The sequence below is a fragment of the Parasteatoda tepidariorum genome, chromosome 9, assembly GCF_043381705.1.
Source record: "Parasteatoda tepidariorum isolate YZ-2023 chromosome 9, CAS_Ptep_4.0, whole genome shotgun sequence".
Taxonomy (NCBI): domain Eukaryota; kingdom Metazoa; phylum Arthropoda; class Arachnida; order Araneae; family Theridiidae; genus Parasteatoda; species Parasteatoda tepidariorum.
The window spans coordinates 88,639,332-88,655,119 of NC_092212.1; the positions used below are offsets into that span (position 1 = coordinate 88,639,332).

General features: G+C 31.5%; 1 protein-coding gene across 5 annotated transcripts in view; it reads left to right on the forward strand.

Annotated features, from left to right (window-relative positions):
• LOC107445073 (RNA-binding protein Musashi homolog 2) overlaps positions 1-15,788 on the forward strand; it is a 168,580-nt gene that overhangs the window by 138,813 nt on the left and 13,979 nt on the right. For all 5 annotated transcript variants that reach the window (XM_071185994.1, XM_071185997.1, XM_071185996.1 and 2 more), the window contains 3 exons: positions 1,311-1,368; positions 2,639-2,671; positions 5,690-5,758. In XM_071185994.1, the coding sequence (XP_071042095.1) occupies positions 1,311-1,368; positions 2,639-2,671; positions 5,690-5,758 (160 nt within the window). The remainder of the gene's footprint in view (positions 1-1,310; positions 1,369-2,638; positions 2,672-5,689; positions 5,759-15,788) is intronic.

Below are 15,788 nucleotides of genomic sequence, written 5' to 3' on the forward strand. Positions count from 1 at the left end.
CAATGTGAGGGAATTGCAGGACCAGTTGGTGAGCGCTTGGTACCAGATACCTCAGACTACCTATCAGCACCTCGTGGAATCAATGCCACGGCGGGTGCTAGCAGTTTTGAGGGCTAAAGGTGGTCCTACATGTTATTAGCAGGGTGGTCATAATGTAATGGCTCTTCGATGTATGTCAGCCAATGACAACGAAAGGAAGTTTTTGTGATATCTTTAATGAAGCAAACGGTTCTATAAAATGAGTTTTTAAAACGTGAAGATGCACGATGTATTTAAAGTTTAATAAAAAATCTGATTTTGTCAGTTCTATAAAAGTTCGCTGATATAAATTCTGCGACAACAAGAATGCGAATTGTTGTCTACAAATTGCCGGAAAAGTTGTTTCCATTATTTCAGTGATAAACATCGAGAAAGCATGTAACCTTAAGACAACCTTGTGTTGGAATTAACTCTTTATTGTCAAGAAAATGTTTACACTAAAAACCTTTTTTCAATAAAGGAAAAATATTGCAGTTTCATACCTTTCATCCTAAAAGAATTAAGCATTATTTTTAAAGCTTTTTTAAATAGTATTATCACTTAGGTAGCTGAGCATACAAGACTTTGCGAAAAGAAACCTTATAATGACCGATTTATATAACCCCCGATTAACGATTATTTTTACCTTAAGTCATGCCTTATTCAAGGATTTTTTCACGCTTGAAAATCGTAAGACAACCTTGATTTTTCAGGTTTTAATATAGAAAGTTGTTTTCCAAGATTCTGGATTTGGGTAATGTGGGTAGAATAGAGCAGATAGTCGCAGATCTCGTTTAGAGGTTAGAAGGTTTACACGCAAACCTCATAAAAACCTTTTTAGTTTCACATTAACAAGTTTTTGCCGAGTTAAAATAAACCTTATTTTGCTAACTGGGTGAGAGCAAGAATGTGGATCTATATGCGATGGTCACAAGGTTTTTTTCAACTCTATGGATGACGTTAAAATTTTACGGCACGATATACTTTAATCGTGGCATAGAAGTGGGAATTGCATGATTGCAACTGAAATAACAAAGCTTCGTGGAATCTTCTCTAAAGAACTGAAATGTTCAAAACTTTATAAAAAAAATATTTATCGTAATTTTCTTTCTAAAACATGGCGCTTCATGGCGTAAAACATTAAAGCCCCACTTCTATCACGTGATAAAAGACTCCCTTTCTTATATTGGTGAAAAAGAATTGAAATTCTGTTATTGAATAACAAAACTCTTGAGCGCATACTTTCTGCATTCCGTGGATTGTTTTGTAAACCTTTTTGTTGTATGTTTCAGGTGGAATGCAAAAAAGCTCAACCCAAAGAGGTGATGATGCCCAACAGCACTTCTCGTGGTAGGATAATAGGCTTGAGATTCTTTTATTATTATTATTTTATATAAGCTTTTATTTTTGCCAAAATGTCCGCTCCAGCTGCGTCAAATGTTTTTGCGCTACATTTGCAAACAGTTTGATTATAAATATCTTTAAAACAAAATGACACCTCTGGAAAACAACACAAAAAAGTGAGTTAGTTGGAGAGTGTGGTTCTCATATAACTAAGTATCGTGAATTTTCACTCCCTAATGTGGTTCGAGAAAATGTGCCATTTTCTTTTGTACAATGCTCTAAAGAAGCAAATCATCTCGAATAACTTTTGATTTAATGATCCGAATTTCACGTCCTAAGAACAAAGACATGCTTAGTCAGAGAAAGCACGTTTTTGTGTCCGATATTTTATAGCTTAAAATATCGTCTTCGCAAATTAATTAGCATATTCACCCCCGAACCATTAATTAACTAAATAAGTGAGGCATTGTTTCTTTGTGTATTTCTTACGTTGAATCGTATGATCGCTATACATGAGTCTCGGTATCGGTCTCACTCAATTCACGGTGAAAAAATAACGGTGAACGAAAATAACGGTGTACAAAAACGTAACCGTGACATTATGGTGAAATTCAATTCTTTTCCTCAATCACCACAATTCTTTCAAGCAAGAAAAAAGCGTACAGAGAGAATTTTTCGGGTAGCATAACATAAAATCTTGGGTATTCATTTTCCTGGAGAAAATGTCTAATTGTACTGTACTATATATAAAATAAATTTTTTTTTATTTCTACTATGTTCTTCGAAGCATTTGACCAAGTGGAAACATGCCAAAAAAAAAGAAAGTATTTCAAACTTGACCAACTACGACAATATATTAAACGGAGTTGTTCGGTTTCGTAACGACTCAGCCTAAACTTAAGCAGCTTGATTTTAGTTAAGAAAAATAAATCGAAAGAGAAGCCTTAAAAAAGATCATTCATCATTTTTTGAATAAGGCACACAAAGCAAAGTTGTTTTTAAAAAATTGTCGAAGAGAATCTATTTCTTTTTAATTCAAAATTTTATATTTATAAAAAAAGACTAGAAATTTCTTTTATTGTAATAAATGTCTTTAATTTTCATTTTTTATCGTATTTTTCCACATTCGAATCCTCTAACTTAAGACGTACAGCCTATGGGCATATGCATACGTACTATTTGATGTATATATTATTCTATGTATGTATTATTTCATTTTTTAAAAAAAAGCATATCCATACGTTTTAATCTGTTTCTTTTCAAACAACATGTGAAGACCTGGTCTGGCCTTTAGGAGCTCTCACAGACGGTAAGTGTTCGAATTTTATTGTTCGTTTCATTTGGAATTCTGTTGTTGTCATATGGGCGATGAAAGGAGAATATATTATTAAAGTGAGCAGAAGGCCGTAACTTTAGAACCATGCCACGGTCTTTGAGACCACGGGAAAAGCCTGCTACAATTGGGAATGGTGGTTTCATGTCATCGAGTTATTTTTTTTATAATGGGCCCAAGTCCTCCATGTTGCCATAACAAATCAATACCTCTGGGGGTACTGATAAAGGAGCTCCTTTGTCTTCTGGATTGGGTTCAGAATGACAGGGCTACTGAGTTGAACATTGATAGTCGTAAACCCGTAAAATTGAGTCGGCTGTTCAACGACGGTTATAAAATAAAATAAAATGGCTGGCACTTGGGTCTCAGAAATTATACTATAGGCCAGAATATACTCTTTCACCCAGTGGTCACATGCGCCTTATGCCGCGGTGACGGGTGGAGCAGCGTCTCCCACGTCATACAACCACAAACTCGTTTATAGGGCGGGTAGAAAAAGACATTGAACACTTGAGAGAGAAAGTTACATCCTTGCCTACTGTGGGATTCAAATCCACAACTACCGGGCCCGTAGTCCAGTACAGTAACCACTAGGCAAGTGATCGGTAACTCAAGTTGACCAATTAGTTAACTCAAGTTATTTTAGGTGTCCATTTTGGACAAAGCAGTCTGCTGTAGTACTGGACTACGCTTAAAAGCTCCTTCTGGCTATTTGTTACTGTCATGAGCAAGCCGAGAAGAGCAGTCTCAAAGTTCTTGACGATATATTATTTTCACCTGAGTGAAGTTAAGGAGTCCGATACGCACAAGATTCTTAATACTTCTCTTTTTTTTTTCTTTAGAAAAACGAATCGCATTTTCTTTCAATGATATTTACGTCGTATTAAAAGTTGTTTGTTTTTCTACGTAATCTCGAAATCTTCGATTCGATCACTGTCCCTCTAGTTCCTAGTCATGTACTTGAGAATTCTTTGAACCTTATTTTACACTTCATCATAAGAAAAAAAGTTTAAAATTTTAGTTGATGTCTGCTGATAGATTAAACTTCGATTGGCAGCTATCTGTCATTCTATTTGATAAAGGTTTATAAGCCTAAATTGAGCATACAAGCCTGTTGATCCAATAAATACAAACACACTCACGTTGCCTAGACTTGGTACCGGTTCCCTAATTGGCTGGAACAATTAGCCGAAAGGTGATTCAGCTCTTTGATGCGGAGAAAGATGAAGTTGGAAATAACGAGCGAAGAAAAACTGTCTCTTACAAACGGTTTCTAACAAAAACTGTCTCAGTATTCTCCAAACTGCATCGGCAAATTAACGGTGAAACAAACTTTAAACTTTTAAGTAGTGTGAATAAAAAAACGGCTTTTTATATTTATAAAAAATAGGAGAATCGTACTTGATCTCGTTCTTATGCATGTTATGTTTACTCCCATTATCGTTCGTTCACCAGGAGTTGGCACTTGGCTCCACCTTCATCTTCACGTGGTATGCGACGACATTATTTCGCTATTTTTGAGAAAACGCTGTGAGCAATCTTGAACAAGGTTGTTATTTTGACAATCGTATGGCAAAAATATTTATTTCGCAAACGTTATCTGCATTGTCTTAACATTAAATGTTTCATAAATTTGATGATATTTCGTGCAATTTTTTGTGATGTTTCTTCCTTCTGAGAATGGTTTATCTTTTTTGGGGCATTTTGCTGGGAAAACAGCAGTTTTTAAATTTAAAATATATTTCATTAACTAGAGAAACGAAAGATATAATAGCGGATGATAAAGCGAAGTAAGTGACTGAAAAAGGAGTCACTGTTTGTGTTTGGCGAGCATTAAAGGTTGTCTCAATTTAAAGCGCGGCGACATTTCTTTCTTTACTCCCGCTCTAAAGTGAACTCTGCGTCTGAGGAGGTGAAGCGAAGTGCCAACTCCTGGTGAACGAACTATATCTTGTGCTTTCGCTGTATATTATGTATAAACAGGGCCCGATTTAGCTAAACTGGAGTCCGGGATAAAAAAAAATTTGTGGTCCCCCTCTGCTTCACTCTTTCAGTAATACAGAACCAAACTTTATGGAGGCATTTAAATTTTTCACCTCATTATGCAACAAGAAAATTGACTAGAACCTAAAATATCTACAAATGTCCCCCTCCCTCCAATAGTCAAACGAAAGATCGTTCGGTCTATTTTATTGATTTTCTGACATTTCTAAGCCATTATGCCAGATGCAGTTTTCTGAATGTTAACTTTGTCATGTAGCATGTAAAAATTCATATCCTTGTTAACAATAGGGTGGAATTCAGCTAAATTTTCGCACCTACGATTGCTCAATTTAGCCAATCAGAAGTCTGTATTTTTGTAAACATATCCCATTTTGCGATACGTAAAATAAAAAGGCGTTTGATTGGCCAAATGTGTCCATCGTCATTGCGGAAATTTAGCTTAATTCCTCGCCAGAAAGCCATGAATTTACGAAATATAGATTTTTTTTTGTGTTCATACGAAAACTGGCGGATTTTACACTGTATTGATGTAAAAATTCATATCCTTGTTAACAATAGGGTGGAATTCAGCTAAATTTTCGCACCTACGATGGCTAAATTTAGCCAATCAGAAGTCTGTATTTTTGTAAACATATCCCATTTTGTGATATGTAAAATGAAAAGGCATTTGATTGGCCAAATGTGTCCGTCGTCATCGGAAATTTAGCTGAATTCCTCGCCAGAAAGCCATGAATTTACGAAATATAGATTTTTTTTTGTGTTCATACAAAAACTGGCGGATTTTACACTGTATTGATATTTTATTTAAAAAAAACGTTCATTAAAGAAGGAAGCCTAAAATAAACCTTCTATTCGATTTGGGTGCCTCGTCCTTAGTCACGCTCTGTGTATAAACGAGGTCTACCAATTATAAAGATCAAATAATCTAACTAATGTGTGAATCCTTATTAGATAATTACTTTTAGATTAAGATTTTTTTTTCTTCCACAGCGGGATTCACGACGTTCGGCTATGGTCGAGGAATTCCTGGCTACCCTAGCTTTGGCTACTCTTTCCCAGGTATGAACCTTAATGTGCCTCAGATATGTATACCATATCCTCTGGAACACTTGAATATCTTCAATCTACACGCAATGCAAATCTGAATAAATAAAATAAATAAAAATGCATAATAAACGAATCTTCAGGTGAAGAATCATTTTAACACAGAGGGGATATTCTACGTCATAGATTGTCATCCTATTTCGAAAAAAAAATAAATAAATATCGGTGATACATCATGTGCAAAAATACACTAAATAAAAGCATTGTAGCTTCTGAATAACTCTCTTATGTTCACACATCATTGAAATTTTTTGTTAATAGTGTAAACGATGATGTATTTCTGTTTAGTAAAAGAAACAAAAAAGATTTGTTAACTGTGAAAAAAATAATAGTACAGGAAGTTTGTACAGAAAGATTTAGCCTTATACTCCTTTAGCCTTGCAGTCCAATGTTACCAAATCAAACGAAGCATAATGTGGTAAACTAATACTTGGTGTATTTTTGCATGAAAAAAGGACTATTTTGTGTAATTTAAGCAATAATTCTTCTCACAGTCTTCCTTTGTAATCAATGTAATAATATGTGTATGTGTGCTTATCTTGTTCAAAACCGTAGTGGAAGAAGGATCCTCAAAACCCAGGTGATGATTATACTTCAGAAGAAGAAGCCTATTTTTAGAATAGTATTTTATTTCTTTGTCATGACCACGAATACTAGGCTGTCATAAGTTATTCTAAACTTCAGAGACGAACAAAACTCAACAGGTAACTGTTAAGTTTTGTTTATCTTAAGCAAGCGTTCTCTATGCTGGTAGCGAAGTATTATAAGGAGGAAACTTTAAATGCTTTTAAAATGAAAAAAAAATCGTTTGATTTAATTTTTTAATAATTTTAAATTACGCTAACACTGAATCACTCATAAAAATATACAAAAATTTAAAATTATTCATTGACCTTCAGTCATCTACGTGGAAAAAAAAATCTCACCAAATTACTGATTTATAAAAAAAACGTTTAATATTCCTAAAGATATTTATCGTTTTATAATTTTGGTCAATGCATTACCGCGAGAAAGCTTAGATAATGAAAACTTAAAGCTTTTTGCTCGAGTTTAAGGTTCATTTCTATTGTTGAAAGAGCTTCAGAAAAAAGCAGCCTTAAGATGAATACATTTCTTTTTTTCCCAAATCTGTTTTGGGATTGTTTAACTCTTGTGTAGTGAGGTATGCTTTAAAGTTTCTTTTTTTTTTCAATTTGTAAGATAGCAGCTGCGATGATGTTGGACCATATACAACTGCATTTTTTTATACATACTTTTTTTTTTCACTTTGTAAGGCGTGCAACCCTGTAATACAGCCAAAGGGAATATTCCAGAATATTATTCCATTGATCTGTTTTGAAAATGTATGAATAAATTATGTATGCATCATTGTTTTTTGGTGGGGGAGGATTATCAAAGCAATCATTTCATCGAAGATTTTCTGTTTAAATAACTCTACAGTAATAAGAAAAATAAAAGTGCCGGAATCGCTGTTGTGAGAAAACTACCCGGGATTCATTTAAAAGGCTAAATAAACGAGTGAAAAAAAAATCGTGATAGTTTTTAAAACGGAATTTTCTTAAATTATTATCTGAATAGCCAGAATTTAAAGCAAAACATTCTCACAATATTTGCTTTCTAAAATAACTTCAGTTAAACCATTATTGTTATCAATGAAAACTTTTTTTTCCTCACCTAAAAATGTTAAGTTACTTTTGATTTGATCTAAACTTGGCGCTTTTTTTGACGATTATAGTTAATTTTTTGGACTTCAAAAAGTCCCTCAAGGGAGTTTCGCAATTGATTTCAATTTTGCGTGCATCCGATTCATTCTACCTTCAACCATTTTTTTTAAAGTCTCCAAAAGCTCTCTGTTATGATGGTGAATCAACATTTAATTCGAAAACGCCGAAAATAAGTGAGAATTTTATTTTTCGCAGTTGTGGATACATCGAAAATGCTTTTTGTGAATATCGAGCTTTCACTCTAAACAACTGTGTTCAACTTCTTTCGAAAAGTCTCCCTTGTGAATTTCTTGCTCCAAAAATATTTAAATGATAAGATTTCCTGCGGAAACTTTGATGAAATAATTGCTTCTTCTTTTTTTAAAAGCTTCAAAAAGAGTGATTTGAATAAGGAATCGGCAATCTTGTTCTACTCGTGAAATCTATTTAATACCGCATTTAATTTGAAGTAATTTTAAATCAGAACCCCAGCTTCTTTATTATTATGAAATAAACAAGCGCGGTTTGCAATGAAGAACAAACGTTGAGAAACATAATTATTCATTCTTAAATTTAGTTTTTGTGAATTAGAGAGTTCGATGAGAAATACTTATTGAATTTTTAGAAATCGTTTTCATTCAATATACAATTATTGGTGGAAAAAAATTCTTTCCCTACTTTTCTATAACACTATTTCACCACTCTTACTTATTTCGATACTTTTTTCACTGCATAAAAAAGTTCATATAAACAAGCAAAATATTAAATAATTTATGGATTGGATAGAAATATAACTACTACTGGTTAAAAAAAATATCCTGATTCTAACTCACCTTTTGAGAACCGCTGATAAAAATAATTAAACGGAAAAAAATTATTTAGATTAAATTTAGTTCAAAGTTAATACAAGATGAATAACCAATTTCAGAATAAACAATTACAACAGAAATGTCCCTAAATTTGTGTTTTTAAAGAAAGAAATGAAGCTGTTGATTAGAACTAAAATGATATAATACTCGTCTGCGATAAAAGTTCATAAAGGAAAAGCGTGTTTAATAAGAAAATTCTTTTCCTTGAAAATTAGTACAAGAGTGAAAATTAGTACAAGATAAATAACCAATTTTCAAATGAAAAATTACAACAGAAATTTCTTTAAATTTTTGCTTTTAAAGAATGAAATAAAGCTGTTGGTTTGAACTAAAATGATATGAAACGTTTGCAAAAAAATTCAATATGTTTTATAATAATTATTTTCCTTATTTTTGAAAAGAATTTTTTATAAAAAAGAGATGTTCGCATTTTAATGCAAGACGGTGATAATACGTGAGGAATCGTTCAGAAGTGCAGACAACGTTTCTTCAAGAAAAGCTTTTTCAAAATTCTATTTATTCTAGTGAAAAGGATAACATGTCCGGTTACAAATCTAAATTATTAATTTTTATGACTTTCTTTGTTGCAGTAAAGTATCAATAATTTTTATTAAAATATCAATTCATTTACAGATTTTCATAAGAGGACTTATGAAAGTAAACTCTCTTTAGAAAACGCATTTGTTAATAGCAGAAAGAAAAATAGAGCAAGGAATAATACTGAAATATATAAAATCGTGTTTTCATGAGCGAAGGTTGCCGATTTCTGTGAGCCTTTTACAGTGCATATCTCTTTCATTACAGCCCTTCTTCTTCTTCTTCTTCTTCTTAGTGACATTCTTAGAGTGCAAAACTTTTATGGGAACAAATTTAATAGTGATCTGATTTTTTTGTGATACTTCAGATCAGTAAATGTAGTTGAGTAAAAGGAGTAGTGCTTTTGAAATTTTAATGTGACGAGAAAAAAAAACAGACTATATTTAGAATCTTCAAAGCAAAGTTGGCAATCATTTTAGTGAACAGGGTGCTGCTTTGACATTCTTCATCAAGATAGCAAATCTTATGAGAATCTCTTTTTTTTTTAATTTATTTTTCATAACCGTCGTTGAACAGCAGACACAATTGTAAGGTTTACGACTACTAATGTTCAACTCCGTGGCCTCGAAATTTTGAACCCAATCTAGAAGATGAGGTAACGCTTGGATCAAGTATTGGGAGAAATTTGCCTTCATGGAGGATTTTTAGATGGAACTAACCCGCAATTGTATTACAGGGAGAGGAAAACCACCAAAACCTCCCATGTTTAGCCTGACGACTCGGGGATTTTAACTCGCGATCTGTTTATGTCTATACAGAGTCTCAATTTCTTACCAGCCCACAAAACTACGTCAAAATTGCAATAACTGTCGATAAATTGATTCGACTTTTTAAGCATGAAATTTTACTTCGAGTTCGGTCAGAAATTTTCTATAAGAAACAATTTTCTAGCAAAAAATATTTTTTTTTGGAAGGAAAGTTTGTAGTTTTCTAGTATTTAATGATAAAAAATACCAAATACTGATGAAAGTTCACAAGCATATTTGGCACTCATTTTGTGAATAGTTAAAATATATTTTCAATGCAAGGAATTTGTTTCTGAGAATCTGTAAGATGTTCCATAGTAACTCTATGGGAAAATTTTTGTTTCATTTCACTTTGATAAATTTCGATTGTTAGCCAATCACAGCTCTCTACATTTTATTTTTATAATGGAACTCAAATATATCCACTATTTCAGCAGAAGTAATTTCGGAAAAAAAATGTCATTTTAATTGTAAATATACTTTTTTTTAAAATTTGTTTTTATTTACCCTCGAAAAACTTAATGATTTACTTTTCTTTCTTAAAACCTTTCATTCACATTTTTTAAAACATTCCATCACTTTTGCGAATCAAATTTCAAGTGCTATTTAATACTAAAATAAGTTTATAATATATTAAGAAGGTTATAATATAAAAAGAAGTTTTTAACATCATTCACTGAAAAGATCTCTTGATTTTAGTTTACCTGTAACTTTTAAACTATTTCGTTTGCATCTAAAGTGAAATATTTTAAATAACTTTAAAATTGTTTTTTTAAACTTCGTAATTTAAAATTTACGATACAAAAACATTTTTTTTTAATTAAACACTGTTCTAAACTTTCTTTGTAAGAATATTTATTTGTTTATTTTCGATAAAATATTCACTTCAATTTTAATCAATGAATCGTGCAAGCTATTACAACGAAAGGTTTAAACCCTCTTCACTAACAATGGTTCCAAGTTTGCTTTGTTGCTAGATTGTGTGATAAAACAGAGTAGATTAATTGTCTAGGGTAATCATTTAAAAAAAAGAGCCCACACGTAGACTCAAAAAAAAAAAAAATATTTGTAAGTTTTGTGCCTTGTTTTTGAAACATAATAAAATAGATATAGTCATATTTTAAAACATTTTAGATTTTTAATCCTGGTTTACTATTGTATAACCTCATATTTGCCTTAGATATTGAAGATGAGGGGAATTTTTTCTTTTCTTACGATCTGTGCCTAAATAAGAATTTAACATATATATGTATCACATTTGTAAGAATAATTTTAAGAATGAATTTATAATTACATGATAACCACTTATCTTTTTTTTTTCTCTCTCGTCGCCATGCAAACTATGTCTATCAATCAGTAGAAAAATAATCTTAAATGGATTGAGTTATTCTCATTACAGTACCTTGCCATATTATTAGACGAACTATAAGATTCCATGTAAAATTATAATTATCACGTGATACTATATTGTTTTTGCTCGGATGAAACCGGTTTGCACTGGTTTACGCTTCTGCATCCATTGGCTAACATTGTCATGCAATACGTTAAGAATAAATGCAAATAGGAAGTATGGGAAAAATATCCTGAATAAAAACCCATTACATACATGCAGGNCACGTGATACTATATTGTTTTTGCTCGGATGAAACCGGTTTGCACTGGTTTACGCTTCTGCATCCATTGGCTAACATTGTCATGCAATACGTTAAGAATAAATGCAAATAGGAAGTATGTGAAAAATATCCTGAATAAAAACCCATTACATATATGTTTAAATATAAAAGTATTACCTATACACTCGTGCAAATCATGTCGTTATTAAAACACTACAGTGCGTCTACTAATTTGATCTAATTATTACAATATAATAATACTAGTGGGCTGCGCCCCCTGCTCGCTTACACTCGCCAACCCCGAAAATTGCTACACAATCTTATAAGGTTTGCTTCGCAAACCAATCTCGCTTCGCTCGCTACTAACTTAGGTACATTGCAAATGCACAAAATTCTAAGAATTCAAAACAATCATTCAAATCCATATAAAAACTTTTTTTTTTAAAAAAATTATCTTTTAGTAATTTTTTTTAGTAAATACTAAGTCATTAAAATAAATTTGAATTCAAATAAAGAACATGTAATTCGTTAAACCTATTAGAAATGTGCTATTGTATAATTCGTGATATAAATCAAAAATCGTCAAATAAATTCGTGAAAAAAAGCGCTTTCGACAAAATACTAAAATAGAGATCTATCGACAAAGACTACTCACTTCTGCCTAGCTTAATAGTATGAGATTGCCGCAGCAGATGCTCTCTGGTTATTTCAGTTTCCGTTTTTAAAAGAGCTATACGTTGAGTCACCTCAGCTAGATTTGGCATGTGACATTTTTAGCGGCAATCATGGGTCGACTCGCCGTGTAAGAGAAATAGTAACGTGAACTAAACAAAGCAAACGTTGCCAACGGCGAAAAAGAAATACAGCCAAAATTTGGGAGCCACGTAAGAGAATTATATATATTAGATAATACCTGATATAATAAATATTATATATTTATATAATATATCGTCTCAATTATTCTATCGTCAAATTTATATGATATATCGTCTAATATAACCAATGGAGGATACACGAACGATAAACAAGTGAAAACAGTCGGATAAAAACAATAAAGCTGTATAGTGTATCACGTGATAATTAAGATTTTACATAGAATCTTATAGTTCGTCTAATAATTAGACCACGGACTGTAGCTGAATTTAGTTGCCAATATTGTCCTAAATTAAACACCCATTTTACTTTTTTTTTCATTCGAAATTTTTCTTTTCATTGCTTAACTAAGCTTCGCTCATAAGAAGGCGTTGCGTGGTGATATTGAGAAGAAAAAAAATATGATATGAAAAGAACATTCAGATCTAAAACCTATTTCGGTGCTATACTCATGTGCAAAAGGAAAATCTGATTAAATAAGAGGTGCCTCATACAGTCATTCTAAACTGATCACAGAGTAATCGTTTTTTTTTATATCGATACAAGAAACGATTACGAGATAACAAACAAAAAAATTTAACTTTTTAAATGAATCAAAATTTGCACTAAAACTCATTCTTCCTTCATTCGTTTGATTTTTAACAAAAAAAAGAATTGCTTTATATGTTATTATACTTTTAATATTTGCTTTTTAGTCACTCTAATATTGTTTATGATCTGTAAAATATGAGCGGTTTCTGCGGTTCAAACCAAATAGGTTTAATGGACTCGAAAGTTCAGACACTTCATAAACTATTTGGTTAGATCCGTCAAAGACTGACCATCCATTTGTACCATTTAAATTGAGTTAGAAGGATTATTGTACAAAATTTGAAAATATTTGTTCATTCAGAAGCCTTGATCTGCATGTATTCATTACCTACATAAATATTTTCTATTTATTCTGTACAACTTACTTATCATGTAAAGCATATCATTGTAATCTTTTTTTTACTATTTTACATGTTTACATGTCTCGGACTAATGTTATATATATATATATATAATGTTTTGTACACACTTGATGTATGAAATAAGAATTTAATTAGATACTCTTTACGGAAATTACTTTTGACAGTTCACCCCTTATGTAAAAGTTTTTGCTTAAACATCAACCAACAACGAAGATTCTCGGTAAGAAATAATCATTCTAAGAAAATAAGATGTGTCACCAAGAGTTACTTTTTAAATTCACTGTCAAATCTTATAATTCTGACCGTAGGTCAAGAGAAAGCATTGTGAATTATTATCTGTCCTGACATTTTGTTACTTTCTTTGAGTATCATCCGGGTACATCTATGAGACTCTCATAGACCAAAAAATAATTTTTTGATAATTATTCTTCCGATTTTAATGCTAGTTATATTATGATGGGTACTTATCCGAATTTATTTCAGCAAGATGATAACTACCCAAATTGAAATTTTTGATGGTCTGATCAAAATATTTTGGTGGCTTATGTTGGTTTCAGTGCTGTTCCTGATGGTCCAACATCATTTGATGGTCACCATCGTCCAACATTTTCCATTCTTCGTTCATGGTTTCTGATATGCCAACAAATTTCCATCATTGCATGATGGAAAATGCTACTTTAATGCTATGATGGTTAACCGTCAAGAGAAGTTTGATTGCCATGAACCAATAATCCGTGGTGGTTCCAACTATACATTTCCATGATAGTTTAATGGGAATTCTTGTTGGTTCTCAGGAATATGATTCTGATGGTTCAACATTAACAAACCATCACAACAAGTTGCTATTCTTATGTTGCACCATCATAAAGCAGTTCAAACTCCTACAATCGGGTGATGGTTACTTTTGTTGGTTACCATCAAGATTATGTTGGAAGACCATCGAAATTTTGACTTAGACACGTGTACACGTTTTTCGTTTTTTAAAGTAATATAACGGAAAATTAGATTTGCAATGAACAGGTCTATTTTTTCCCATACGAAAAATAATACCTTTTATAAAATTAATTAAAGGTGGGCAAAGATACCAGAATAAACCCCACTGTTTATAAAAAATTGTTTTCTAATTTTATTAATTCTTTTTATTTATATTAGTAAAAACTAAAATGAGTGCGCAAAGGAGCCGGTCTCTCTTATCTCAGATGGTAAACCTTTCCGAATTTAGAACTGAAGTTGAACAAAAAGTTGAGCTTTTTAAACCATTATAATGTCTTTTCTTCATAAATTCTATTTTGAGGAATATCGCAATGCATCGAAAAATATTTCTTAGAAATTGAGATAGCTAAAAAATACTGAATTGCTTTTTTATGATGCTAAAGTTTCTTTAGAGAAACAGCTATGAAAATTCAGCTTTCATTCGCCTATTCTATGCCTTCATTCAATATTCAAGTTCCTTTTTTGTAACCCCGACACTATACTTCATTTTCTTCTAATGGTGTAGAGTATTTTTTTAATGTGATTATAAAAAAGCATTCATGCAAATTATAATATTTATTCCGATCCTCCTTTGTACCTCATTAAATATTTCCTTAGAATAAACCCCGCTAATGATTATTTTACGAGACATTTGAATTCAATTCACTCTTTAATAATCGTTATTTTTGAAATATTGGAATGTACGAAGGTTGGTGTTTGAGTGAAAAAGGTTCCACTGTAATTTGATGTATCAATGATTATTAAAATCTTAAAAATAAATAAATAAACGACTTTTTAGCTCTAAATTCACTTAATCAACTTTCAAAATTAACGACTCAATTATATATAAATATATATTAATTTTTCTGCACTAACCGATATCGACGCAAATGCTGTTCGTCAACTAGGAACCAGCTTTGAAATCAAAACTGAAACTTTATGTTCTAAGAACATTAACATTTATAGTTCTTTATACTTTATTCTTCTTTATACTTCCTTAACATATCAATCTTTAAAACCAGAATCGTGCCATAATCAAATAAGAAGACCACCAAATGATTCAGTTTAGAAACCTTGTTATAAAACATTCTTTTTTTAAAAAAAAAAATCGTTTTACTCACAGCTAAATGAAAGTGTGTAAAAAATAGCTTTATATTTTGTGCTCAACATTATTTTACTTTGTTTATCAAAGGAATTATTACGAAAATAATTTTCCAGTTAAAGGTTTGCCTTGCGCTGAATAGAGTGCTTGTTGATTAAGAAATAACTTTCGTGTGATATTTTATGGAATCTGCTTAAAACTGCAGCAAACAATCGAAATGCTATCAAGTCCGGTATTTAAAAGCACTTTTATCGTAGATATGCTTTTAAATTGAAAAAAAAATGTTGATTTCAGAACTAAAAAAATGAATTGGATGCTTTAAAGTAGCCATGAAAGACTATATATAAACGTGCCAACAAAAAACAACAGAATCCTTCTCAAAAATTAGGTGAGGAATCTGACCCATCTCTTTAATGTATTTGAAATACTGATTTTAATGTTTACAACCTCACCTTCTTTAATAGTGATTTATCGAGCAATATTTATTTTTTCCTCAAGTAAATACCGATTTCTGTGTACACAATAATGGCAGGTACTTTATTTCATTTAATATTCAA